The sequence below is a fragment of the Lepidochelys kempii genome, chromosome 7, assembly GCF_965140285.1.
Source record: "Lepidochelys kempii isolate rLepKem1 chromosome 7, rLepKem1.hap1, whole genome shotgun sequence".
Lineage (NCBI taxonomy): Eukaryota > Metazoa > Chordata > Testudines > Cheloniidae > Lepidochelys > Lepidochelys kempii.
The window spans coordinates 62,413,304-62,438,996 of NC_136386.1; the positions used below are offsets into that span (position 1 = coordinate 62,413,304).

The following is a 25,693-nucleotide window of genomic DNA, read 5'->3' on the forward strand; positions in this document are numbered from 1 at the left end:
TAAACACTTATGTTGAATCCGAATATGTGTTAACTCATCTCCAGCTTTTATCCACCAAAGTATTGATTTACATACAGTACAGCATGAATAGCTAAGAACCCCAGCAGGAATCAGGATTCTGTCTCTGTGGAGTCTTACCATTTGTGTGCTCCCAACCCAGGGCTGATTGTCTATGGTGCTAAGTGCCTCCTGAGTGACCTCAAGATCCCTTGGTTTCAGTGGGTATGGAGAATGCTAAGCACCTTACAGGATCAGGCCCTGTCAAAGGTGGGTAACGTGGGAGATTGTGTCCACTGGAGACTGGCACTTTTCTTACAGAGGGAGGCTACTTTGGGCACTAGTCAGAAAATGTTTTTTAAATCAGCTGTGGAGAAATATGAATTGAATCTTGGTTGCATTTTTGCTTTGCAGATTTTCAGCTTTTATTATTATGGGAATATTTATATTTTTCCCTGGGGGCTTGTATTGGAGAGAGGTGTTTCATCTCCCGAGTAATTTCTCCAAGAACAGATTTGAAATCAGTGAATGTATTTAATTTGTCATCTTTATATGCCAATTTGATTATAAATATTTAATCAAGAGTTTTTATTCTCTTTCTGATAGTTCTGTCTTCCCTGCCTGAAACCATGTCTTCCTAGTGCCTGAAAACTGAGGCAGAGCCATAGAAATGCAGGCAAGGATTTGGTGGTAGTATGGACTCAAATATGAGCCCAGAAGTCAACTGAGAAAACCTAAGCATAACTGCAGACTGAAGTAAAGTGGAAACTTTGTTGAAGCAGGCCTGTGTCTGTGACAGCCACTAGTCCATTCTGTCAACAGTGATCTTCTAAAAGAAGTGAGATTTGTATGGGGGAAGGAAGAGAATGAGACTGCTTGGCAAACCGAAGGAATGTGACTGTTCCAGGTATGGGGTAGCAGAAAAGTGTTGTGGTGTCACAAGTGAAAGGAGGAGATGTAGGATCAGATCCACAGGAGCATATATTAGCATTTTTACAGGAGAACTCTATAAAATAGAGGGGTGTGTGTGTGTGTAAAATTAAAAATCGTTGACAGTGTCAGTAGGTGGTGCTCAAGAAAATGCATAATTGTTTCTGAGTTCTGTAGAACTAATACAACTTCTTGTGCATTGCAAATAGCAAATTCAATGGAGCTACACTCATTTACACCAACTGAGGATCTGGTCCATAAGGTGCAGTGAAACTGGAGAAGTTTGAAGGAAGTTTTACTGGCCAAAGCCTATCAGGACCAAGGCTCCAGCTTGATGAGATTCCAATAGATGTATGTACATTCCTAACTGTGAACAAATCTCAAGTGATCTTTCAAAACATGAAAGTATCCTGCACAGAAGCTCTTCATACTAAAGCATTGGGCAGCTAGGCGTTCCTCAAAAGCAGAGCTATCTCTGGTACACATGGAATGAAAAGCAACAACAGTGGCAAATTAACAGTGGGCAAACGAGCTTTGGCATGCTTTAAAATCCTGGGAGGGCAGGTGGGAGCACAAGGGGAATGCAACTCAGATCTGGATACAGGCTGTTAGATCTGTGTTGTGTTTTTAGGGTACTGTACTCAAAGAGCAAATGTATCTTTTTATTGCAAGTTGCACGCCAAAGAGTTACACTGGGAAGTGCTCAAATTAAGCCTGCTCTATGAGTCCTTCCCGTGCTGAGGCATTACAGATCATGGTCATGTTTAATGTTCTAGTAATATGATATGTTCTGATGCAAAGGCCCAGGCTGTTTGTAGAAGAGGAACAGCAAAAGCAACCACATCATACACAAATAAAAACCCGATAGAGGGGGTTCTTCTCATAACTGCACTGAAACTATCCTAGAAAGCTGGATATTTGCCCTGTTCTTGTAGCTGGGTTGGTCCAAGGATGTGAGAGAGACAAGGGAGGTCAGATAATATCTTTTATTGGACCAACTTCTGTTGGTGGAAGGCACAAGCTTTCAACCTTCACAGATCTCTTCCTCCAGTCTGGAGAAGATTACTGGAGTGTCCAAGCTAATTACAAGGTGGGACACGCTTAAGCATAAGGGGTTCACACATGTTGTAGGAGATCACTTAAAATCAAGTGGGCAGTTAAGCATTAGCAGGCAGTACATACGGTGTGTTATAAATTGTTGTAAATGAGCCATAGAATCCGTGTCTCTTTTAAGTCCTTTTTTTAAGTGTCCAGCAGAGTTATGAATTTAATTCCCAGGCTTGCCTTTTTGAAGGTGTTGTGCGGGTTTCCTTTGAGGACGAGAACTGATAGGTCAGCTATGGATATATCTTTTATCTTTTTTTTCAGTGTGAGTTCTTTCGAGAGCGTAGTTATTGCCTGGTTTCTCATAGTTGTTTGTTGGGGCATTTGATGCACTGGCTGAGATACACCAAATGCTGTGACAGACATGTGTAGGACCCATGGATCTTGAAATGTGTGTGTGGCGGGGGGGGGGCATATTTATCATTGTAGCAGTGGAGGTATGTCTGGAAGTTTTGCATCTGTAGTTCTGGAGAGATGGTATAAATTAATGCCCCGAGGTATGAAGAGACCAATATACATAGCTGTCATGGCTGCCTCAGTCACATATTCATCTCCCCAGATGGTGTACATCTGTGCAATGCCCTTAATTGTTCTTTGGGAAATCAGCCCCAGTGCAAAAGCCACTATTCTTGCTCCTTTCATGTTACTTATTTGGAGTCAGTAGCCTCTCCTCCCTTAGCTCTTCACAGGACAGATTTATAGTCTCTCTTTTCTTTTACAAATAAAACCCGAAGTGCAGAAACAAAGAAGGAATAATGCAGCACAGACGTGTCTGCTGCAACGTTCTCTATAATTACTGTCATTAACGCAGGTCTGGGAGGGAGAGCCAGAGAGGTTGTTAATATATCTTCAGAAGGGGAGAAAAGATGGACCAGTGGTTGGGGAGCTGCCACAGGACTGGGGAGACAGGTGCTCAATTCCTTCATCTACCCCAGACATTCCGTGTGACCTTGGACAAGTCGCTTAGCCTCTCTGTGCCGCAGTTCCCCCTCAGTAGAATGGGAATAATAGTATTTCCCTTTCTCAGAGGGATTTTGAGGATAAATACATTGCAGATTGCAAGGCTCATATACCGCAGTAATGGTGGTGGAGTTATATAAGCACCTAAGATGAATAGATGGTGATGAAATCATCCTTAGTGCTCATATAATGCCATGTAAAATGTGGGTGGGAAGAAGAGAATGCTTATGAGAGAACATGCATGTATCTGTTATGACTAGCTCTGCACTTGCCATTATGGACAGAAAAATGCTACCATCTTACTCAGCCTCTAGTATCTGCTGCCTGTGTTTCTCACAAGTAGTAATGAGTTCATTTGCAGACAAGTTTTACTCGAACTGGCACTGCAGGGTCAGTACACCTATGGCAGAATGAGTGGGAGTCTATTCTCCTAGTGCATGATCAGCAAAATTGCCAGCTAAGTTCTGGTATCAGACTCCTTGTTACTGGTGAGAATTGCAGTGGCAGAAATAACAGCTGGATTTCTCAGATTCCCAAATTGGTTTTGCAGAGCTCACAGCTTGAAAAGCTGTCTCAGTGAGCAAGCTTTGTACATGGGATCTGGAAGCTGTTGAGTGAGAATAAATCTGGAACCAACCCCTAATGCCTCTTTGATTTTTGTCCTGATGCTAAGTGTGCTTTAAGAAATTCCTACGTGGTAATTAAGCTTGGTGGGAAGAAGCCACCAGTGTGTGTAACACATGTGAGTCAAGGGTTATGATTGCTTAATCTTCATAAAATATTAATTCCAAGATGCACCTGTGCTGGGGCCTTTATTTTAGTAGATGCTCTCATCGCTACTGCGTGTGTTCAACAGGCAGGCAAGCACCTATTATATCCATAAAAATACCTGTGGGAAGGGAAGGGACGGGGGAACTGTGAAGTGATGAAACCAAGTTCAAAGGGAGAAAGAGGGGGACTAGCTGCCCACCAGCACCTGGAAGTTATGGCAAAATGGGATGACTCAAGGGGAGTAACTGGGAGCTAGCCTGACCACTACGGGAGGGGAAAGCTTTCCTTATATTTCTCTTATCAGTGGGGTGCTATTGGTTCACTTTCAGCTCCTGCAGGTTGGCCTCTTTTAGTTCTCTGGGTCCCTCTCCCAAGAGAAGGGTAAATCAACCCTGTGTGTATGCTTTGAATGTTATCTAGTATAATACTTTGTGCTGCTGCCCATGGTGTCACCTCTCAAGAGTTGGAGATGTCTGAGACTGTGCAGGTCAGCTTCCCTACGGAGGCTAAATCAGTGACACAGAGTCTGGTTATAGTCTGAGTGTAACTTGCTTTATTTACACACGTGCACCGGTCCTGACGAGATGGTCGAACAGCATACAGGCAACCCCTTCTTCCAGATGTCTTAGCCCAATTTCCAATGCCTGCTCTGCTTCAGGACTTGACTCTAATCAGAGCCCCAGACTCAGTCTCCCGCTGCTCACATCGCTCCCTCTCACCCAAAGCTGCCTCTATGCAAAAGCTCTGTCCATAACCAGAACTGCGAACAGCACAGCACGCCTGCCCGAGAGTCAACACTTGCTTGCATGCTGAGAGAGAGAATCTAGACGACTACATGAGATAGTGACACTTTTTGTGGCACCTTTCATCCCAGCAACTTAAAGTGCTTTGCACACATGAACTTAGCTTCACAACACTACCATGAAGAAGTTTCATATTATTATCCTCATCAGCTAGTTCAATTAATGCTGCTGGGCCTGCAGTGACTTGGGGTGGTCATGGGAGTCCTGCCATTGCTATTGTGAGGTTTGCTGCTTGTGTTGCATTGCTGTGTGCTGTTGAACATGAGCTACTGTTGCTGGTGGAGAGGTGTCAGGGGATAAGAACTTGAGCCCCCTGAGGAATCTGGTCATGTTTCCTTGTCACAGCACTGCCTGGGTCACAGTCCAAGTTCCCCTGTTGTAATGCAAGGCCCGTGTCAATAACGCATTTGATCGTTGGCTGTTTTGTTTTAATTCCACTGTGTAATCATGGAGAGGCCTGGAATTGATGTGGGGTTATGACATCTCTGGACTGGATAAATGCATTGAGCCTTTGGACTAGTGCCTTTCTAACATCACCTGCACTCTGCTCAGATTGCCCAGTAACGCCCCATCGTACTGCATAGGCCAAGTTAAAGTGAATCCGGTGCTCAGGAAAGGTGTCCGGTTGACAGCTGTGGAGAGTGAAGGCTTCTATCCACAAAACAGGTACAGGTCAGGCAGTGACAACACAAGATTCCCCACCCTGCCCCATCAATATGCCTTGCCCCTGACATGGAGGGGGACCACCTCTAACAGGGAAATGGTAGTTCAGCTTCCATGTCTGTTGAAATGCTTGGCCTCTCTGCTGAGACTGCCAATAAGCAGGCCATTCAGACCTTAGAGTCATAGATTCCCAGGCTAGAAGGGACCACTGTGATTCTCTAGCCTGACCTCTTGTACAACACAGCATCCCTAAAATGATCCCTAGAGCTTTTCTTTGAAAAGCTGCAATACACCACTGACTTTCTCCCCCTGCCCCCATCATAAACTGTGACCTCCCTACCAGCCACTTTCTCCATTCCCCGATGGATAGGTCCTCTTCCAGTTGTCCTATCTTAACAGTGGAGACGAAACCAACCTTGCTGTCATCTGACCCCTTTGAGGATACAAATCTTTAGCATCAGTTGCAAAGGCTTACCAGTGCTTCTGAAAAGGAAAATATCAGCTGAGTTTAGCCACCAGCTCTGCAGGGAAGTCTCGTTTTCATATTGCTGTCTGAGACACACACAGGAAGGGTGCTGTGCTCAGTCAAAATGTTTCTGCATGGCAGTTTAAAAACCCAGCAGTTCCAGGTGAGTGTATACAGCCCTCTATTCCAGCTCAGAATCCACAGTACTCTAAATACAAGCTCCATGGCACTTTCACTACTGCAAGCCTTTAAGAACTCTCCAAGGAAAACATCACACCAAATTAATCTGCCGTCAAGTGGAAATTCTATATTATTTGCATTTGCCAGTGGGCTGCATGGGGCTGTAATTGCATTCTGAAGTCAATATCTCCTTCCAGTTGTTCATGAGATAGAATGTGGTCAATTGGATGTAAAAGGGAAACCTGACTACAGAGCTGCTGCTTTGGATTTGGTAGGTGCATTGTCTGGTTTTGCTCTGACATGAGGTTAGCGTTCCTTTATCAAAGGGAAAGATGGGGAATGTGAACAGAACAGGCACTAGATGCCAGAGGATCTGGATTCCTCTCCTGGCATTGCTACTGATTTGCGGTATGTCAGTAGGGCAGTTTGCTTAACATCTTCGGGCCTCGATTTCCCCATATGTAAAATGGGGCTAACATTACGTACCTACTCACTGAGGGGTTGTGAGACTTGAACCAATTATTTGCCAAGTGTTTTGAGACACTGGGGTTAAAAGCCAATGGAAATGGAAGCTATTGTTGTTTCTGTATAAAATAGCAGCGTTCAGAACATGGCTTTGGGCTCTAACTGTGTTGCATTAGTAATTTCACAGCTGTGCATCAGCTTCCAGCGTGTGACTGGGACCTCACATATCTGTTGATCGTTATGAGGGTCTGAGAGTGTGTGGGGTGGTTGTGAGGAACCCCAACTAACCTACAAGGGCTTGTTGGGGTTCCAACGAGTCCACTAAGGCTTGCCGGGGAGAGAGGGGATCCAATGAAGGGGCCAGATGGTCAGCTGTTATGAATTGGCATAAGTCCAGTGGAACGACATTGACAGGCACCAGCTGAGGATCTGGCTTGTATTTCCGCAGGAGGTGAAATTTCAAACTCTCAAACTCTCCCTGCTCGCCCCATATGGATTTCTCCAGGCAACTGCAGCATAGTCCGGGTTCATCTATCTTGCAAGAGGTACAATCTTCCGGGAGGCAACCTGTATCTCTTGGTCTGTAATCAGAAGACATCTCCCCATCTAAAATCTGAGGGGATCTGCTTCTCTTCCTTTCTCCCTCGCTAATCGCATGTCTAGATCCTGAAGCTGCTTGAGGAAGCCGGAATTGGGACAGACCCCTCGATGTTTACACACAGCCTGAATTGCATCAACAAGGGTCTTGTTTTCACAGATCATTAAGAAAGCAAGTACAAGTGTTGCTGATCGGCTGATCCCCATTGCACAGTGAACTAATACTCTGCCTGAAAATAAGAGAGAGAGAGCAGGTGTCACTATTTTACACCGTATCTGCTGATGAAGTTCATCCAGGCTGAGCTTGGCCGGGCTACTGCTGGCAAACTCGCTGCAGACAGGAGTATCTAGACTTTCATGATCAGACCAGACATGGTACATCATCTGTGAGGGAATGTAGTCTGATGGTTGAGGATAGACAAACTCAGGGTATGTCTACATTGCATCTGAGGGCAAACCTCCCAGCCCGGGTTCCCAGACTCATGCTAGTGCACTCAAAATACCTGAGTAGATGGTCCTTTGACATTGAGGCTCAGGCTCTGAATCTCACCTCCACCTGCCAAGGCTTCAGAGCCTGAGTTCCAGCCTGAGCCACAACATCTACACAGTTACTTTTAGCAGGCTAGCACGAGCTCTGCTCGTGCAAGCCTATGGTCCCAGGTGCAGTGTAGACATGTCCTCCAAGGTTCTATAGTGGGCCACTGGCTTATTTGGCAAGTCATTCATCACTCCAGATGCAGACGCAGATAGGGGAGTAAGGAGGTGTAAGGACCTGTACTTGACCCCACAGTGCCAGACCCTACTCACCATCCTGTGCAAGTGGGTGCAGAGTGAAGGTGGATCCTCCCGCAATGAACCTGCCAGTGGAGCTAAGCTAGCACGAAGGGGGAAGGGATGCATGCCAGAAGAAGGGCTGGAACAGCTTACTTCTACCATGAAACAAGGAGGGAGGAGGGACTGAACTGTGACTGAGTTGCCATTTGGTCCCTCTCCTCATGACAAACTGGAAGGTGCCAATTCAGCCCTTCACCCCTCTATGTTTGGGTTTCCTCATCCACAGTAGTGGGAACTATACTCATCCTTCTGCAAAGCTTTTTGGCTCACAGGGCTGCCCATGAAATGTGGGCAGAGAGCCTTTCCGTGGAAGCGGGTATAGAAAGGCGCAGTATTACTAGAAGAGCGGGCTGCAAAACTCTGAATTTCAAAATTTCCCAACAAAAAAGTGAACCAACTTTTTGCAAATTTTCCCCATTGTTTTACCAGCTGTGTTTATCTGCCTGCAGCGCGGAGGGGAAGACTTTTCAGAGGTGCTGACGCCTCTCGGAGCTGAGAGAGAAAATTAAGTCCTAACTGGTATTTCTTTGAGGAAAGTAGCCTGACATTTGAATAGGCTGTCTGCACTCATTTGAATATGCTTTGCTCTTTGCTTTTTCCTTTTACAACAAGGGCTTAGCAATTGCTGCTATCCCTATATGACATCCAGTTCATTCTTTACTAGCAGGTAACTTTACAAATGGATAATTGACTATCTTGAGTGTGCCACTGATTTCAGTAATGTGCAAACTATGGGAAGAGCAGTACAGCAAATCCTGCAGTGTGTCACCATCCTGTCCTGGAGAGACCCTCTCTAGGTATGATTGGGTAGTTCACTTTCCACAGCTGTTCTGTACTTGAGTTCTTTTCTCCTCCATTCAAACTAGTGGGAGTGCCACTCAGCACTCACCACTATTCAGGATCCAGCCCAAATGGGGAATGGGAGTTTTATAGAAGCAGGTCTGAGACCAACTCATTTTCCAAAGGCCACTAATCCATCGAATTTCCTGCTTACCAAATGCTATTCATCCAACTCAGCTAGATGTTGTTAGAATATGTTACAACTTATGTCCAGAAGAAAGTGAGAACAACTGATCCCAGTGGGTCAGAAAATATCCCATTTTGTTGTCCCTTGGAGGCAGATTACAACCATTGCGGTTATTGTAAGCCTTTAAAATGCAGAGGTGTTTGATGATGTGGCCATTGTACAGCCTAGAGCTTGTCAGGGTTTGTCCTTGGTTTGTTCCTTCTAACAGCATGTTAGCTTCTCTATTCTCAGGGATCAGGAAAAAAGGGCTTGTCTACACTTGAAATGGGACAGCTGCGCCACTGTAGTGCTTCAGTGTAGACACTACCTGTGCCAACAGGAGGCATTTTCCCATTGGCGTAGGTAATCCACCTCCCCCAGAGGTGCTAGCTAGGTCAACCTGGCACTGTGGGCGCTGAGGGTTAGATTGGCTTAATTAAAACACTCGGGCGTGGATTTGTCAAGTATCCAAGTGACCTATTTAAGCCAACTTAATTTTCCAGTGTAGAGCAGGCCAAAGATACCCCTGTTGGATTATGTCAATCTGTCCAGCCAAAGAAACTTGTTTGCTGTGCCTGTCTCCCTGGCTGTTAATACCTTGTACTCTGTGCATTGGCTTGCATCTCATATTTCATTGCTTTTGTGACACAGCTTTTATTTAAGGAGCTTATAGCAACAGTTGCAGTTTTGACTAATGACGACCTCATCGTCACATGCTCAGAGAATGAGCGAGCATGTGGTTTAAAACCTCTTCCTGTCAGCAGGGTCAGAGAAGGTTTCATGCCACAATGGCCTGTGTCTGATGAGACTGTCACCTTTCACTATCCTGGCATAAGAAACCTGAGCCCTGCCTCTAAATATAGACATGGCTTCAACAGAAAGAAAAGGACAAACATAGGCTACAAGGAAGTAGTACAAACTCTGCTCTGCTGAGAGCAGATACGGATCAGGCTTTCAAACTTTTTTAAAAAATCTCTTGTGTTGATCTTGCAATTAAAAAAATATCAGCTGCTGCTTGGGTTATCCTTTTCCCTTTTCATCTACAGATTTCAGAAATGACTGTGAGCCGCAGCATGATCCCCTTTCTCATGCTGAATTGTATTTTACACCGTGAATAGTTCCATTGAAGTCAATGGGAGTATTTGCAAAATAGGGCAATATGTGCTGTCAGGGAAATGGCCTTTAAAAGAGAATTCCTTGCACTGCTTCATTTTCAAAGTTCTGTGCCATCATCAATCCTCACAATACCCCTGGTAGGCAGATAGGTTTTGCATTGCTCTCCTCATTTTAGAGAGGGGGCAGTTGAGACCCAGGTAAGTTTGGACTGGGATTTTCAAAGGAGCCTAAAGGAGATAAGCACACAACTCCTGTTAAAAGTAAGTAAGAATCAGGTGCCTAACTCCCACTGGTTTCTTTAAAATCCAAGCCTAAATTGCTTGCACAAGGTCAAACATCAAGTTAGTGGCACTGGGAGACTCCAGGAGTTCTTGCATACCTCAGCCCCAAATGGTGGAAATCTTGGAAGAAAGGATGTTCCTGGAAGAAGCCAGGGACACTTTCTTTTATGTGTCTGAAAAACACTGTACATGTTTATGAAGCTCTAGAAATAATATTAAAATGTCCAGGGTTTGAGCTACATCCAGAAAAGAAGGTCCTACTGGTTTGTGTCTGACCCAGCACTAGAGCCATAGAACAATTTGGATCTAAATCCAAACTGTCCCTGAAATTCAGCGTGGTTAAAATAGGAGACTGTTCTGAGTCTCTTTGTCCTTGGTTCAGGTCAGACTTGGCAGGCAGAACTCCATTTGTTGGCTTTGGGCTTGTGTACATGGTAAATTAGTGAGCGGCTAACCAGGCGTGTGAATCTACAGCATTCTAGCTTGCTGCGCTGTGTGGATCCTGCCACCATGCACTGAAAGTGCCATAATGTGCTTTGACTTTGACTAAAATTTCCTGTATGGAACTTTTAGTGCATGATAGCAGGGTCCACATGGTGAGTTAGCTTGCGTTGTAGATTCACCCCCCTCGCTTGCCATGCACTAGCTTGCCATACAGACAAGACCTTGGAGGGTGAGACTGCAATCAGCAAAGTGACTGTGGTTTTTTTTTTAAATGTTAGGTTCCATATTTATTCTCACTCAATGACTCTTCCATCTCAAGTATGCCCAGTCTCCACAGGTGCTGGAAGTAGGGGTGCTTCTGTATGTCCTGATGTGAAGTGGTTTCCATTATATAGAGGACTTACAGTTTGGTTCAATGGCTCTCAGCACCCCCACTATAAAAATTGTTCCAGCACCCCTGTCAGTCTCCACATTTAATCTGGGGTCTGGAGACCAAGCTGTGGTTTTTCCTCCTTATGCACCCCCCAAAGATTCCACCACTGGAACTTACGTGACCCCTTTTTTGTTAGGGATGCAGGATAAAGCCAGAGGTCCCTCTCCTCTTCAGGGCTAGGAGCAGCAGACCTTTGATTTTATCAGTGAGTGAGTAGATATGTCTCAAATACAAAGAGAGAATGGAGACAGTAAGAAGGTGCTGATTTTTCATATTTGCTTCTCTGACTATATCTTCACTTTAAATGACTCCTTTTCATATCAGCTATTAGTTTCTGAAGGTCTCCCACCAAGACTATAGACCAGCCTATGATTGGCTTTAGAGCTAATCTACCTAGCTTTCTAAAGCACTCATCACCATGGCATGTAGATTAAGATAATTTACCTCCTTTATATTTTCAGTCTTTATTCCTGGCTGCTGTCCTTTGTTGCATAGAGATTAGGATGAATTCTGTTGCTGACAATAAAGTGACTGTTTGATGCAGATAAATCATTCACATGAAATGATTTCATTAGTGTGAAATTGCTCTAATGAAAGAGGATTTTAATTTACTATGTGATTGTTTTGCAGCAAACAAATGAATGTTAAACTTGAGTAAGGGGGAAAAAAGCCATGTTGCTATTTAGCTCTTCTTACAGGCTGTGATCCTTGTCTGATAGCAGTTGATATAAATGGGATAAGTGCAATCTGAACTCACCATGATGTATTGCACTTGTTTTACTGAATAGAGCCTGAAATGGGTATGTTCTGGATGGCAGACCTGAGCACTTCTGATGGCAGAATATTACCGAAGCCTCTAGCAGGGAAGCAGCTAGTAAAGACACCTTGGCGTCTGGTATCCATGCTCCAGGTCCTCATTCCCAAAATAGAGTAAGCAGAGAACTAGACATGCCATGGATGGATGAAGACGTGTCATCTGATTGGGATTTGCATAGAACAGTAATACTTCCTTTCTAACAACGGATTATGGCTATTATCTCAGATTCGTCCCTGATGTAACTCCACTGACTTGACAGGGCTTCACCAGGGATGAATTTTGCAAATTCAACTTTGTTGGCCAAATTCAAGTTGGAAAATTAAATGTTGTTAAACAAATTAGACATTACAGCACATAAGATCTGATTGTCCTTTTTGTTACCCATCATTAACTGAGCTGAATGCCTTGAATTAGCCTTTGCTTCCTCATAGGACTGAGCTAATTTGGGTTAAAACCGTGAACCAGCTCTTCAGCCAGTGTAAATAGGCCCTGCCCCATTGACTTCAGTGGAGTAACATCAATGTACAACAGCTGAGGATCTGGCCTATTCTACGTACTGTGAATCTTCTCACTTACCCTTGTTTTTCTCATCACTTGTTTCATTTTACCCACTACCATAAAGCTATGGGCAGAACCAATTATCTGTGTCTTTACTATCAGCTGAACAATAGCAAAGGCCGACTTCCAACATAGGGCTCATCTACACGGCATAGCAATGCTCACTAGAGGAATGTGATTTCTACGTTAATGCACCCAAGGGAACTTTTGGTTCATGACAGCAGGGCATACAGGGGACAGTTAGTACACAACGCTTTAGAAATCAGCCCCTCTAACACACTTTGCTGTGCTGTGTAGACAAGCCCTTATGCTGTATCGCGCCTTTTATCTGGGGGTTTGAAAATGCTCTACAGATGTGGCTAAGAATTGTGATCAGGTGGGGAAAGTGAGAGGTTAAATGACATGCCTAATGAGCCTGCAGCTGATTCAAGGAGGAAAATTCTTGTTAAGTCACTGGGCCGCTCTGCCTCCCTTATGGGGAGACCAACTTTTGCATTTCCACCAGCACGATGTTAGAAGAATGGTCTTTTCTGAGCACCCATAATTTCAATGAGTTAATTGATGGTTTTCATCTGCTTGTTTAAAATATGTGCACAGACCAATAAAAAGAAAATCCTGTATTTGCAAACCTTTCTCTCTGCATGCAGATAGTCTAATAATTGTCCATGGACTTCTCTCATCTGTGCTCACAGATTATTTTTCTCCTTCTGCAGACTTTATCAAAACCTGCAGATGTGCATTCACGTTTAGTTATAGTCTGAAAAAATGCAAATTGTACACATTCCCATGCAAAGGGGCGAAATTGATAGTCATGGTGGTGTTCTCTCCCCTAGCGCCTTCTCCTATCTGAAGCAAACAAGTTCAGTAAAAGATCAGCCGGAAACATTTCTGGCTGCATGGATTAGCTTGCTTGGAGGAGACTCCTCTCACTTGCTGACCCATGAATGGGGATTCTCAAACTACCATGGTAGTTACATTGTCAGTTGAAACCAACAGTTGTACTAACTGTGTGCCATAGGGCCATGCAGGTACGGAGTGGCTGGTTTTCAAGCAGGGCACAAGCCAAAGAAGCTGGAATGGTGGCACCTCATAAAATAGTGCTCTCATGGCCTGGCTACAGCAGCAGCCTCTGTGACAGTCAAGATGTAAGAGGTTGCACATTGAGGGTGACAGATGCTCCTTTACTTACCAATACTCCAGAACAGTATTGGTGGAAAGGAGGTCAAGAGTGTCCAATACTTAAGACAACAGTTCCCCTTTAAGGATACAATAGAGCTCCCACTGAAGACAAACAAAACCAAACCTACCCCACTGGGAACATCTCCTGATCAGTTACACTAGCGTAAATCTGGAGTCACTCCGATTTCAGTGGCATTACTCTGGATTTACAATGGTGTAACAGAACAGAATCTGGCCTCAAGTGTAATTCTAAAGATAAAGTATTTGATTCACAGCTTAAAAAAACCAGTATGTGTGTGTGTGCATCATATATACTTAAATGTGACTCAGTATCATCCTGGATGAACAAGTTAATAAAAAATACCTTCTAAAAAGCTGTGTGGAACTAATTAGTCATAATTAAGTGGGAGTTCTACCAAACAGTTTCTCGATCAAACAAAAATACCATGGTATATCCTGACTTTAAAATGAACGGCCCTCGTGTTACCTGGTACATTTCTGTTGTCGTGCATCAGTACTTTTAAGTAAATGCAGCTATTTTTTCCCCCCTCTTCTAAAAGATATGGGATGGGATAACACACCCATCCCTCCTTTCTTTCCTGTGCAGGCCCTGGATATTGAGCTGCTGAGTTGCTGTAGCTCAGGGAATTGTGCTTCCAGAACATCTTGTTTGTATATGTATCAAACTCTGCCACCCCTTAAAAAAAAAACCAACTTAAAATGATGACTGTCAGCAGCAGCTGGATTGAGTGGTTTTTTTAATTTGATTTTCTCTCCATTTCCAGCACTCCTTCTGGCATGTGGACTCGGGGAGTTCAGTAAAGTAATATCTATAGCCGTAACACTCGGACTAAATATCAATTCTAGCTATGATTAGTTCAGCTGTGATTACCTTATACCCATACTGTAGTTCCATGGGGCAACAATCTAGTCTATTTTCTTAACTGTTCCACTTTCAGTATTCTGGAATGTACCCAGAAAGGCTTTGTATTTCCTTTGTGGTCAAAGTTGTACTAACATTATCTGAGGGGAAGGGAGCCTGTAAGTCAGCTTGGTTCTCATGTTTTATTCCTTTGTATATTCTCTATGCTAGAATTTACAATGGAGTCTACCTTTCTTCAGGGGGCTGACTTAATTTGTAAATAGCACACACTGTAGTAGAAATGGGTCCAGATCCAAACTCCCTCAACTTTGGTGGTGGTTTTGAATGCCAAACATAGACCTCAGCTTTTCAAAGCCCAAGTAAATCTTTATGATGGGACAGATCAAGTCTTCCAAATAGCCTCTGAACTTCTGGGTGTTCACAATCCAGGTCCAAATTTTGCTGCTTAGGACTAACCCTAGAGTGTAGTAGCTATGGACCTTGATGTCAGGTACATCCTACCCTAATAATTACTGTTTAGGATCTATGTTGCTGTAAAACCTTGTAATTGTTGAAACAGAACAGGCCTTTAGGTGCATAATTACCATTTGTGTAAATCTGTAATCACTTAACTTTGTGGTGCTGTGGAAAACCCTCCCGTTAAAGATTTGCACTTAACTATCTGGATTCACCACAGGGTATATGCCTCCTGACCACAGAGAGAGTCCACTCACGAAGATTGTCCTGGCAGAAAGCAGATGCAACCTGCTCTCCCCTAGGGGGCCAAAAGGGGCCGACCATAGCTCAAGAAATGGCAACACCTTTCCCCCACATTTGCTATCATGCTAATTACTTCGAATGCTGAGTGTACAGCTGCATACCTCATTTGTTTGAAAAATCTGGCCCTAAGTTCTTCTGTGCCGTATAATATTTCAGACCACTGGCTTCCTGGCATTGAAGTAGACTGCAGATTTGAAAGTGGTTTGAGCATTGGCCTGCTAAACCCAGGGTTGTGAGTTCAATCCTTGAGGGGGCCATTTAGGGATCTGGGGCAAAAATTGGGGATTTGGTCCTGCTTTGAGCAGGGGGTTGGACTAGATGACCTCCTGAGGTCCCTTCTAACCCTGATATTCTATGATCTCTTTTTCCTCATGAGAAGTTTGAGTTTTTCTTGCTGGTGCATAAGGGCTGGTGATGTTTATTCCCACCCATAGTGCCACATCTTTTAAATTTGCCTCTATTTTTTCCAAGGACCAGATGTAAAGAAACTGTGATCTGTAACCTGCAGAAAATGCACTCGCATAGGGGTGTGTGATTGTGGTTTAAAGACATGCTAGTCTAATGGCTCTGCATGCTATATACTACACCCCAGGGACAGATCACTCCACAGGTGCTGGGAGCAATTATGAGTGCTGGTGGGCACTGAATCTTCACAGTGAATTAGCAGAGATGTTACTGTAATTGTGAGACCTATGAAGATGGGTCTTAAAGATGCCCTTATTCCTGTGTTGTGGGCTGGCGGTAGCCACACTAACTGCGTGCAGCTTATTTTCCCCCACAGCACACAGCCTGGCTGCTCCAACTGAGTACTGGGGTTCAGGATTTGGATCTCTAAATGCCGCAGAAAGAGACTCTGGACTTGATCTAAACCCCACTGAAGTCCATAGGAGTCTTTGTGTCACTAGGCTTTGGAGAAGCACTTCCATGAAGAGTAAGTTGTGAGCATAGTGGGAGATATAAAAGTAGATTTCAGTTGTAGCGAGGCTTTGTGTCTCCTTCTCTTGGCAGGGCTAAGGTTTGAGTGAGAAAATACTCACTAACTGGTTTACCAGACTAGCTGTGGGACTATGGGTAGTGGCTGTGTGACCAGGTGGATTAGGTATTTCAATTCCCACCCATCTCTACTTGGAATCTGCTTGTGCTGAATGCTAGCTGATGACTTGCTCTGCTTGTTTTTATGCTGAAGCCACGTAACATGCATAGCCAGTGTTGTTACCTCGTGGAGAATTCAACGCTGCTCTTATATATCTGGCAGCCTGATAGAAGTAAATGCTGAGATCAAAATGTGGATCATCGTCTGCTTCTATTCCATAATAATCTACAGGCAGGTCTCTGTAGAATTTAGCTCCAGTGTCAATATGAAATCTGCCAGCTGCAGCATTCACAATGTGGGTGATACCCATTCGGCGCAGCTGCTCTTTGTCCCGAGCTGTAAATCTGAAAGAAGGAACACTTGAGTATGCAGGGTGTTGTGCAAGGATTTCTCTGCCCACTGCCCTACAAACCTCTGGGCCAATCTATAGTGGAATTGTGCTGCTGTCGGCTACTGCGCTGATTGTTGTTACAGTGCAGACGCTAGGTGCTTTGAAATACCAGCAAACTGGCACGGCTCGCTTTTTCCCCCATCAATATGTTTTTTTCAGCACAAACTGGATCTTGTGAATTTTTCATTTCCATCAGGTTTTTTTCAGGTTTTCATTGGAAAACCCACATTTTTTCCAAGAAAACTTTTAAAAACGTATCATTATTATTTAAGCACTGGTAGCGTGCCTAGCTGCTGTACTGATGCAGTCCTGATGCAGTGCTTCTCTACTACTACAGAGGAGATGAGGTCCATGCTCACTTTTGGCTTTAGGATTAGAGGAGGTGTAAAGCTGGCTTCTCCTCCCCTGTCCTTTAGATCCTGCCCTAGGCATAGTTCAACCAGGCCCAAGGATTGGGCCCCCCATTAACAGATGATTCCCAAACCTTCCATTCTCAGGTGATTTCATTTGACAGAGCCCCCATTTATCTCCTAGTTCTTGTCTCATTTTGAGGTCAGGTTCTTTAGAAGAATCTCACTTACAAGTCTCCCACGTAGAGGTTTGGCCAGACTTCATTCACATGGCCAGTGGAAGGTTGATGTGCCCACAGCAGACGTTGAAGCTCTGTCAGAGGTGGCGTCTGGTAATTGCTCTGGCTTCTGAGGGTCAGGCTCGAAGCGCTTCGTATCCTGGGGCGCAGTAAGTCATCTTTGCATAACAAATCAAAAGCCATTCTGAAATACAGAATAGAGAAGACATACCCCCCCTGTTTATACAGTGTTTCATTCTCCCTCCCACTCAAAAACTCACCTACAATTACAATAACAACTTACAAGATTCCTGCATCAAAGAGCTTACTATCTGTTTGTTCTGTGTTTTGTGTCCTGATCCATGACAAGGGCTCCTAGCTATTACTGCAATATAAATAATAATAATAATAATATATTCAGCTGTAAGGGCTGTATTGTGATAGCACTGAGCAGTTCTGTTCCAGTGACCCGACCCAATGTCCTCATGACAAACTGCCATAGTAGGAAGGAATGGTAGGACTGGACAGAACAAGTCTGACTAATGAGCAACTTCACAGACTTGTGGATGTTAGCACTTTGGAGATCATAAATTTTATTTCACTTACTTTCCTCCTTCATTCCTTTTCTCTCTCCTTTCTAAACTTCTAGTCTTGAAATAAATGTTGGAACTGCAGAAAGAAAACGAAACTGCAGGCTTTGCTCGTGTCTGGGTTTGTTCAGTCCCTGTATGGTATATCTTTCTCTTGGAATAGTAGCGCCTTGGTTCTTTAACTGGACATGGGCTTGAGCTTTTGGGACAATTCTTAGGAGCGGGATAAAGTACTTAGGGACTGCAGGTGAGTTCACTATTTTGTCTACACCACAATAAAAAAAAATTGTTGGGGAAAAATTCACTTACGGATAATCCTCTTTCCATCTTGGCCTTTTATTTAACTTTTTGGGCCTAGTTGGGCCATAATGGCCACTGGCTCACTCATAGCAGTGTTTCTTGAGGATAAAGGTCCAGAATGCTTCAGAGGACTGGCCATAGACATGGAGCCTTTACAAAATTGCCCATCTCTGCTTACTTTAGGCAAGAGAAGGAACACAGGAATTTGCACATAAGAACAGACGTGCTTCACCTATTCTGATATCCTCAGTTTGACATTGATGAGTCCCAGTACTAGCTACTTCAGAGGTACTTCCACCCCCAATGCATAATGAATCTAACTGTGTCAATTCATGCCCTCACTCCAGCTAGTGGTCTCAAACACCTAGATGACTTGCCTGATGTCACAAAGGAAGTCTGCAGCAAAAACAGAACTAACATTTTCTGTGTCTTAACCACCAAACCATCTGTCATTCCATTAAATAATCGCAGCTCCCTCAGTCCCTCCCATCTCATAATAGCTGCAGCTAACCTTCCCTTCCTTTGACATATCCCATCCCTTGCAGCATGGCTGGTGACCACTCCAGTGTAGCTGATGACCTTATAAGCTTCCTTCAGCTGTTTTGGCCTCTGTTTATTTACTGCTTCCTGTCATCCCACTGCTTTCTTTCTCCACTGCATAAAATTCTTGGTTGACTTTAATTAATATTGCTGAGTCTTTGAGAGCCAAAAGAACCTATCAACCTCGCCTCTCAGACCCATACAGTAGTAATGAATTATAGGCTGTCTTGTGAGCATTGCAGGTAGCTGTGTGTGGATTGTGTTGCTGAATGAGATCTGGGAAACAGAGTGGCTTAAAATTTATCATACTGCCCCTCCAGGAATTGGACTGTTAAATTATATTAGGAGAGGGCAGTTTATCAAAATATAAATAGAGAGAGTATTTTCTTGGGTGACAGTGCAGAGGCACCTGTTAGAATTTACTGAAACACAGTTAGAATTTACTGAAAGCCCCAGTAGAGAGACCAAGGATTGAATGGGCCATGGAGAGTTTTCTGCCCTAGAGCCTTGTCTACACTAGCTTTTTGGCACTGTTTGTCTACCAGCGGTGTACTTCCAAGAGTTGCCAATGGTATAAGCCTAAAACAGAGCATGCATGAGCTTGTCTTTATCACCCCATTGTTGAATTGTGTTCAGAGTGTGACCTGATGGTGAAAACACCTGCAATCCTACATTCTCTAGCAGTTCCACCAATGCTGTGACTGATGGAGCAGCATCAGCGGTAGGCAAATGTTGGGAATAGTGCTGTTGTAAATGTTTCCCTAGAGGTGGTCGTTTCAGGAGAGCAGAGGCATGCTGACCAGGTAGTACAGGGAAGCCTGTGCTGTACGTGCCCTATGGATAAAGAGAAGATATACTGAAAGTCTTGGAGATTGAAACTAAGATGGGTGAATCCCTCCAAATCTGTCCTCAAATAAGCTCCAGCTGTAGTCTCACCCATTTTGTATTCCAGCAAATGAGTTTACCAGCAGGGATGTTCACTGAAAAAGTGAGCATTACAGTAAATTAATGGAAATCAAACCTTGAATTCTCACATCAAATATTCCCACTACAGCCTGATTCTAAGACTCACATTTATCCAGTTAGGGAATAGAATCGTGTCATGTGACTTCTGTGTCCAATCAAAGCTAGCGATCATTGCTCAAATTTCAAAAACAGAATACTCATAGCAAATTGATCATAAATGGTCTATAGCTAGAAAATTGCTTGTAGAAATGCTTTGAATAATGAACCCATTCAAGAAAATAAGGAGCATCCAACAGAAAATTTACAAACAGAAAAGGCAAAATTTAGTGAATAAACTATTCACTCCAAACTATTTTAGCTCTAGCTTTATCTATCACTTTTTCACACACTAAATTCACACATGCAAATTAATTGCACACTTTAAACAAAGTGATGAAATGCAGAAAGTTATTTTGTCTAGCTGAAATAAGCTAGGCATGTTGCTTAAAATGAGGTTGTACATTTAAAACATTAAGCACACATGGATTATAAACAATGTGGTTATCCAAAGCTATTGTAAAATATTTTTAAAATATATATTTAATGACTGGCTTGTTTAACTTATCTTACATTGCTTATTTAAATCTTTTTACTCTGTTTCTGTAGTGGGCTTGTTTTATGGCTTACTTTACATGTAATGAGCTATATTGTCTTAAAATGCCCATCCAGTTGGGATGCTCTTAATGATATTCATATGAGACACTTCTGGTCTTTGCCCTATTGAAACTGTATCACAGTAATTATTCAACCATGTAAGAGAAATTTTTAGCACTATATTTAAATTAATTTTGAATCACTTTATACTAGAGCTAGTAATTTTAGCTGAACTGTGTACTGTAATTTAATATAAATATATATATCTATATTTAATATATGTTAGCTGGAGAATTGCAATCAGGCAAGACTTTAATAGATCTGAAGGCTAGAAAGAAACATTATGATCATCTAGTCTGACCTCCTGCAGAACACAGGCTAGAGTGTCATCAGTAATTCCAGTATCTAGCCCAACAACTCTTGGAGAATTAGCATTGGTATCATGGTAGTGCCTAAAGGCCAACCAGTTCAGGGGCCGATTGTGCTAGATACTGTACAAATACGTAGTAAACAGTCCCTGCCCCCAATTGCTTACAGACAAACAAGGGAGCCTGGATGGAGGGGAGGAGGAAGATTGGGTAACAAAAGTAATATGCTAGGAAGACAGTTGATTTGTCTCAAGGCAGCCTTGAAGTCCTTTCACGTGTTGTCCTTTACTCCCCTCACGGGAATGCCCAGGTAGAGTCTGTCTGTTCATCACCATTTGGGTGGGTGGGAAGGTCTTTTCTCTCTTCCCACTCAGAGAAGCAACAATGAATGTCCTTTTGGACTGCCCTTATTGTGGATTCTCCAGCACCATTTTCATTAACTCCGGCCTGCTCTACGCTACTGAGTTAGGTTGACGTGAGGCAGCTTACGTTGATCTAACTATGTAAGTGTCCACACTCAAATTTTGCTCCTGCCAACGTAACTGCCCTGCTACACCAACTTAATAACTCCGCTCCAGAAGAGGTATAGAGTGCATGTTGATGTGGTTAGGTTGACACAGTGTCAGTGTAGACCCTGCACTGCTTCCAATGACAGTTGCTGGCTTTCAGAAACTGTTCCACAATGCCCCACACTGGGCTTAAATTGCAGTAAGGGTAGTTTAGGTTGGACATGGGATTGTTTAGTCTGTGGAAGGGGGGGAGGGGATTTGATAACTGCTTTCAACTACCTGAAAGGGGGTTCCAAAGAGGATGAATCTAGACTGTTCTCAGTGGTAGCAGATGACAGAATGAGGAGTAACGGTCTCAAGTTGCAGTGGGGGAGGTTTATGTTGGATATTAGGAAAAACTTTTTCACTAGGAGGGTGGTGAAGCACTGGAATGCGTTACCTAGGGAGGTGGTGGAATCTCCTTCCTTTGAAGTTTTTAAGGTCAGGCTTGACAATGCCCTGGCTGGGATGATTTAGTTGGGGATTGGTCCTACTTTGAAGAGGGGGTTGGACTAGATGCCCTCCTGAGGTCCCTTCCAACCCTGATATTCTATGATTCTAAGGTTCTATGACATTAGGAAAAACTTCCTGTCATGGTGGTTAAGAACTGAAATAAATTGCCTAGGGAGGTTGTGGAATCTCCATCATTGGAGATTTTTAAGAGCAGGTTAGACAAACACCTGTTGGGGTGGTCTAGATCAGTGGTTCCCAAACTTGTTCCACCAGTTTTGCAGGGAAAGTACATCCCTCTGCCCGCGCTGCTTCCAGCAGCTCCAATTGGCCTGGAGCAGCGAACTGCGGCCACTGGGAGCTGCGATCGGCCGAACCTGCAGACACAGCAGGTAAACAAACTGACGTGGCCCGCCAGGGGCTTTCCCTGCACAAGCAGTGGAACAAGTTTGGCAACCACTGGTCTAGATAATACTTAGCCTTACCCTGAGTGCAGGGTACTGGACTAGATTACCTCTCAATGATTTGATGACTCTATGATAGTTCAGTTAATACAAGTGCTCATGGTAAGGATGGGCACCGCCAACACAAGGCATGTAGTGTGGCAATGCAAAAGTGATTTAATTACTGTGGTGGCTGTATGCTGACATAACTTGAGTCAACGTAATTTTGTAGTGTAGACATACCCTCAGGGGTGCCCTGAAGCATAGTGTTGTAACTAGCACAGGTTGGTGCCACAATATGGAGAGGGCCTTTGAGGTAAGGTCCCCTAACAAAAATCCCAGTCCTTTGAAACTCATATTACTTTTCCCCCAATGTATCTGTATACCTAATACTTGGCTAAATAGGAAGAAAGGAAATAATAGGGCAGGGTGACTCGTGACTAAGTGGCACTGTTCCTTTTGAGTGACTGAACCAAACTGCTGCACCATATTTGCAGAGGGCACAGTGCTGCACAAAATGGTGTCAGTGCTTCAGTAGGTGGTACTGTGTTGTTTGCATGGATATGAACCCAGTGCCCTAGCACAGAGTTAGCTCATCAGCCCTTCACTGTACTTCCTTTTTCTGGTGAGATGGAGGAGAAATTTTTGGAAAATTTCAGGACGTCAGTACCCTTGCGTCAATAATCTATTAAATGTTTTAATCCCATCAGTAATTATCAGTCTATACATTTGTAGAATACTATCTTTTCCCCAACTTAATAAACACGCCTTTAATGTTCACCCTGCAGAGACATTACTCATGATTTGTTTTTGACTGGCTGGGACATGTTGTAACCCTGTCATTTTAGTTAAAAAGTCAACTTGAATGCACTTCAGTTGGATTATGTTTGACAGGTGATTGTAAAAGACCAGAATGAAGCTCTGGGTTTGGCCAAGATAGGGCATGTCAGGTTTGTGCCAGTTGTATCTTTAGAGAGACAAGGTGGGTGAAGTAATAGCTTTTATTGGACCACGAGACAAGCTTTAGAGTTTATGCAAAGCTCTTCTTTAAGTCTGGGAAAGATACTCAGAGTGTCACAGCTAAATACAAGGTGGAACAGATTGTTTAGCATAAGTAATTAGCATATGTTGCAAGAGACCATTCAAGGTGAAGTAGGCAGCCAATACCTCTGCAGTCCTAGGACAGCAGAGGGTTAGTGGGTTACAGATTGTTGTAATGAGCCATAAATCCAGTGCCTTTGTTGAGTCCATGATTTTTGGTGTCTAGCAAAGACATGAATTTAAGCTCCCAGGCTTGTTTTTGGAAGGTGTTGTGCAGGTTTGCTTTGAGGATGAGGACAGAGAGGTCAGATATGGAGTGATCATTCTGTGATAAGTGTTCACCCATGGGTTATATGGTCTTTTATCATTTTTCTGTGGGAGATCATTCAAGAGCATGGTAGTAGTCTGTTTCACCCACTGAAATTGTTATCGGGGCATTTAGTGCACTGGATAAGGTGCACCACATGTTGTGATGGTAGGATCTGGTGCTACACAGATGCAAAACCTGCAGACATATCTCCATTACTATGATGATCAGTACCGCCCCCCCACTACACTTTTCAAGATCCATGGGTCCTACACATTTCTGCATCACCCGGAATGGTCTCTTGCAATGTGTGTTTAGCATAAGAAGTTAACAATCTGCTCCACCTTGTATTTAGCTGTGACACTCTGACTATCTTTCTCAGACCTGAAGAAGAGCTCTGGGTAGCTTGAAAGCTTGTCTCTCCCACCAACAGAAATTGGTCCAGTAAAAGATATTACCTCACCCACCTTGTCGCTCTCATATCCTGGGACCAACACTGCCACAACACCACTGCTAACAGTTGTGCTTTTGAAAGTCACAAATGCTTTGCAAAAACCCTATCCATTGGAAAGATTACTGCATGATAACATATGTTTGAGGAAAGGTTTTGTACTTTATCTGTTACATCTCTACACAAATTGCAAATATTATAGTAATCATTCTTCCTTCTTGCTGTTTAACCCGATAGTCTCACTGGAGCCATAATTTATTGATTGCTGAGAGTGCTGTGGGAAATAGTATGAATCAACTACAGTGATGATTGAGGTAGAACTGGCTGGGTTTGAAAGTTGAGACACTGGCCATTTCCAGGGGTGCACAAGATATTTGAGCAGCCAACTGTCTGTAAGAAAATCTCTCCAGCAGCTGGAGGATGTAATCTGAATAGCATTTCCAAATTTAGTAGGGACAAGTTTAGCACCAGCTGTGCGTTTTGTGTAAGGTGACGACCACATGCACTAGTGTGACTTTACAGAATCCATTTCAGTGGCCTGCTCTTCACTATACAATGTGGTCTCAATATCTGGAGGAATGTGAGCTAGATCAGTCTTCACACAACATAGAGCTGCACTGATGAGAATAAAACATCTGCCTGTGATCTCTTGGATACTATGCTGGTAGCAAGTGTCCTCTCCCAATATAGGGCTCGATTTGGATGCCCTTACTCACACTGAGTGGACCTTACTCCATGTGAAGTCCCATTGAATGCAGTGGAATTATTCGTGGAGTAAGGTGTACTACCCAAATATCAATAAGGGCATCACTATCTGGCATGATTTTCAGGGGTGTTGAGCCTGCCCCAGCTCCTATGGACTTCAGCTGGAAGTGTGGAGACAGCCCTTCTGTAAACCATGCCTCAGATATGGCTCCCTGACCTATTTCTCTTCCTCTCTCAGTGATTCTGTGGGCTGGTCAGTTGGGATCATACTTGCTGATCTTGAATGTTTCAGGGTATAAAACAGCACGTGGTCCCTCCAGATGGGTCTATATTGCTCTATAGAGTATCAGATGTTCTTGTGACATCAGCTAGTTGCTGTATCTGTTGATGAGTATTATGTTTGTGTGTGTGGTCACTGAAGGGGAGAGCATGGAGAGGATTCACTCTATTGTGCAGTAATATTGTGGTTAATTGCAAAGTCTGGTTACAGCTGCTGCTGTCACTGTTCTTTAAAGTGGAAATGGGCTCACCAAAGATGTTGCCTACACTGCATTGAAGGTCACAGCCAGGGTTTAAAGTTCAGGGAAACACAGCTCTTGCTCCACTGCTAAAAGTAGATGGGAGTTCCCCCTCTTTCTCCTGGCTTGGGAGACCATTATTCCAACTGTAAGCAGGGTCTAATGAATTCTCCCCTGACAGCTAGATGGGAGGGGGAGAGACTTCAGGAGCAAACTGTATTTACATGAACACACCTATTCTGCTTACATATCCAGCAGATAGAGCAGTGTTGCTCAAAATAATCAACTTTGGCTGGCGTTGGGTTACAAATCACTTTAGTACTGAATGCAGGGGTAGTGAAATGCTGTTACCAATGTTGTTGTCATGATTGTATGAATAAAGGGGAGCAGAACTGTGCTTAACCTGTCATCCTCAGATGAAAGGACCTAGTTAAGCCAGGGGCTCGAATGCCAGAGCCCTGTGAAACTAAGGGGGTGCGGAAAGGTGTCCCAGCCGGGAAGTGTGGACTCTCTCTAAGGGTGCCTGGTCTGGTTT

General features: G+C 43.7%; 1 protein-coding gene across 1 annotated transcript in view; it reads right to left on the reverse strand.

Annotated features, from left to right (window-relative positions):
• Positions 1–1,899: 1,899 nt before the first annotated feature.
• The window catches only part of LOC140914693 (dual specificity protein phosphatase 13B), a 34,646-nt gene continuing 10,852 nt past the window's right edge, over positions 1,900–25,693 (reverse strand). Inside the window, exons 2-4 of the mRNA XM_073353175.1 lie at positions 17,312–17,503; positions 16,463–16,683; positions 1,900–7,166 (exon numbers count right to left, since the gene is read on the reverse strand). Coding sequence (XP_073209276.1) covers positions 6,946–7,166; positions 16,463–16,683; positions 17,312–17,502 — 633 coding nt within the window. The 5' untranslated portion in view covers position 17,503 and the 3' untranslated portion in view covers positions 1,900–6,945. The remainder of the gene's footprint in view (positions 7,167–16,462; positions 16,684–17,311; positions 17,504–25,693) is intronic.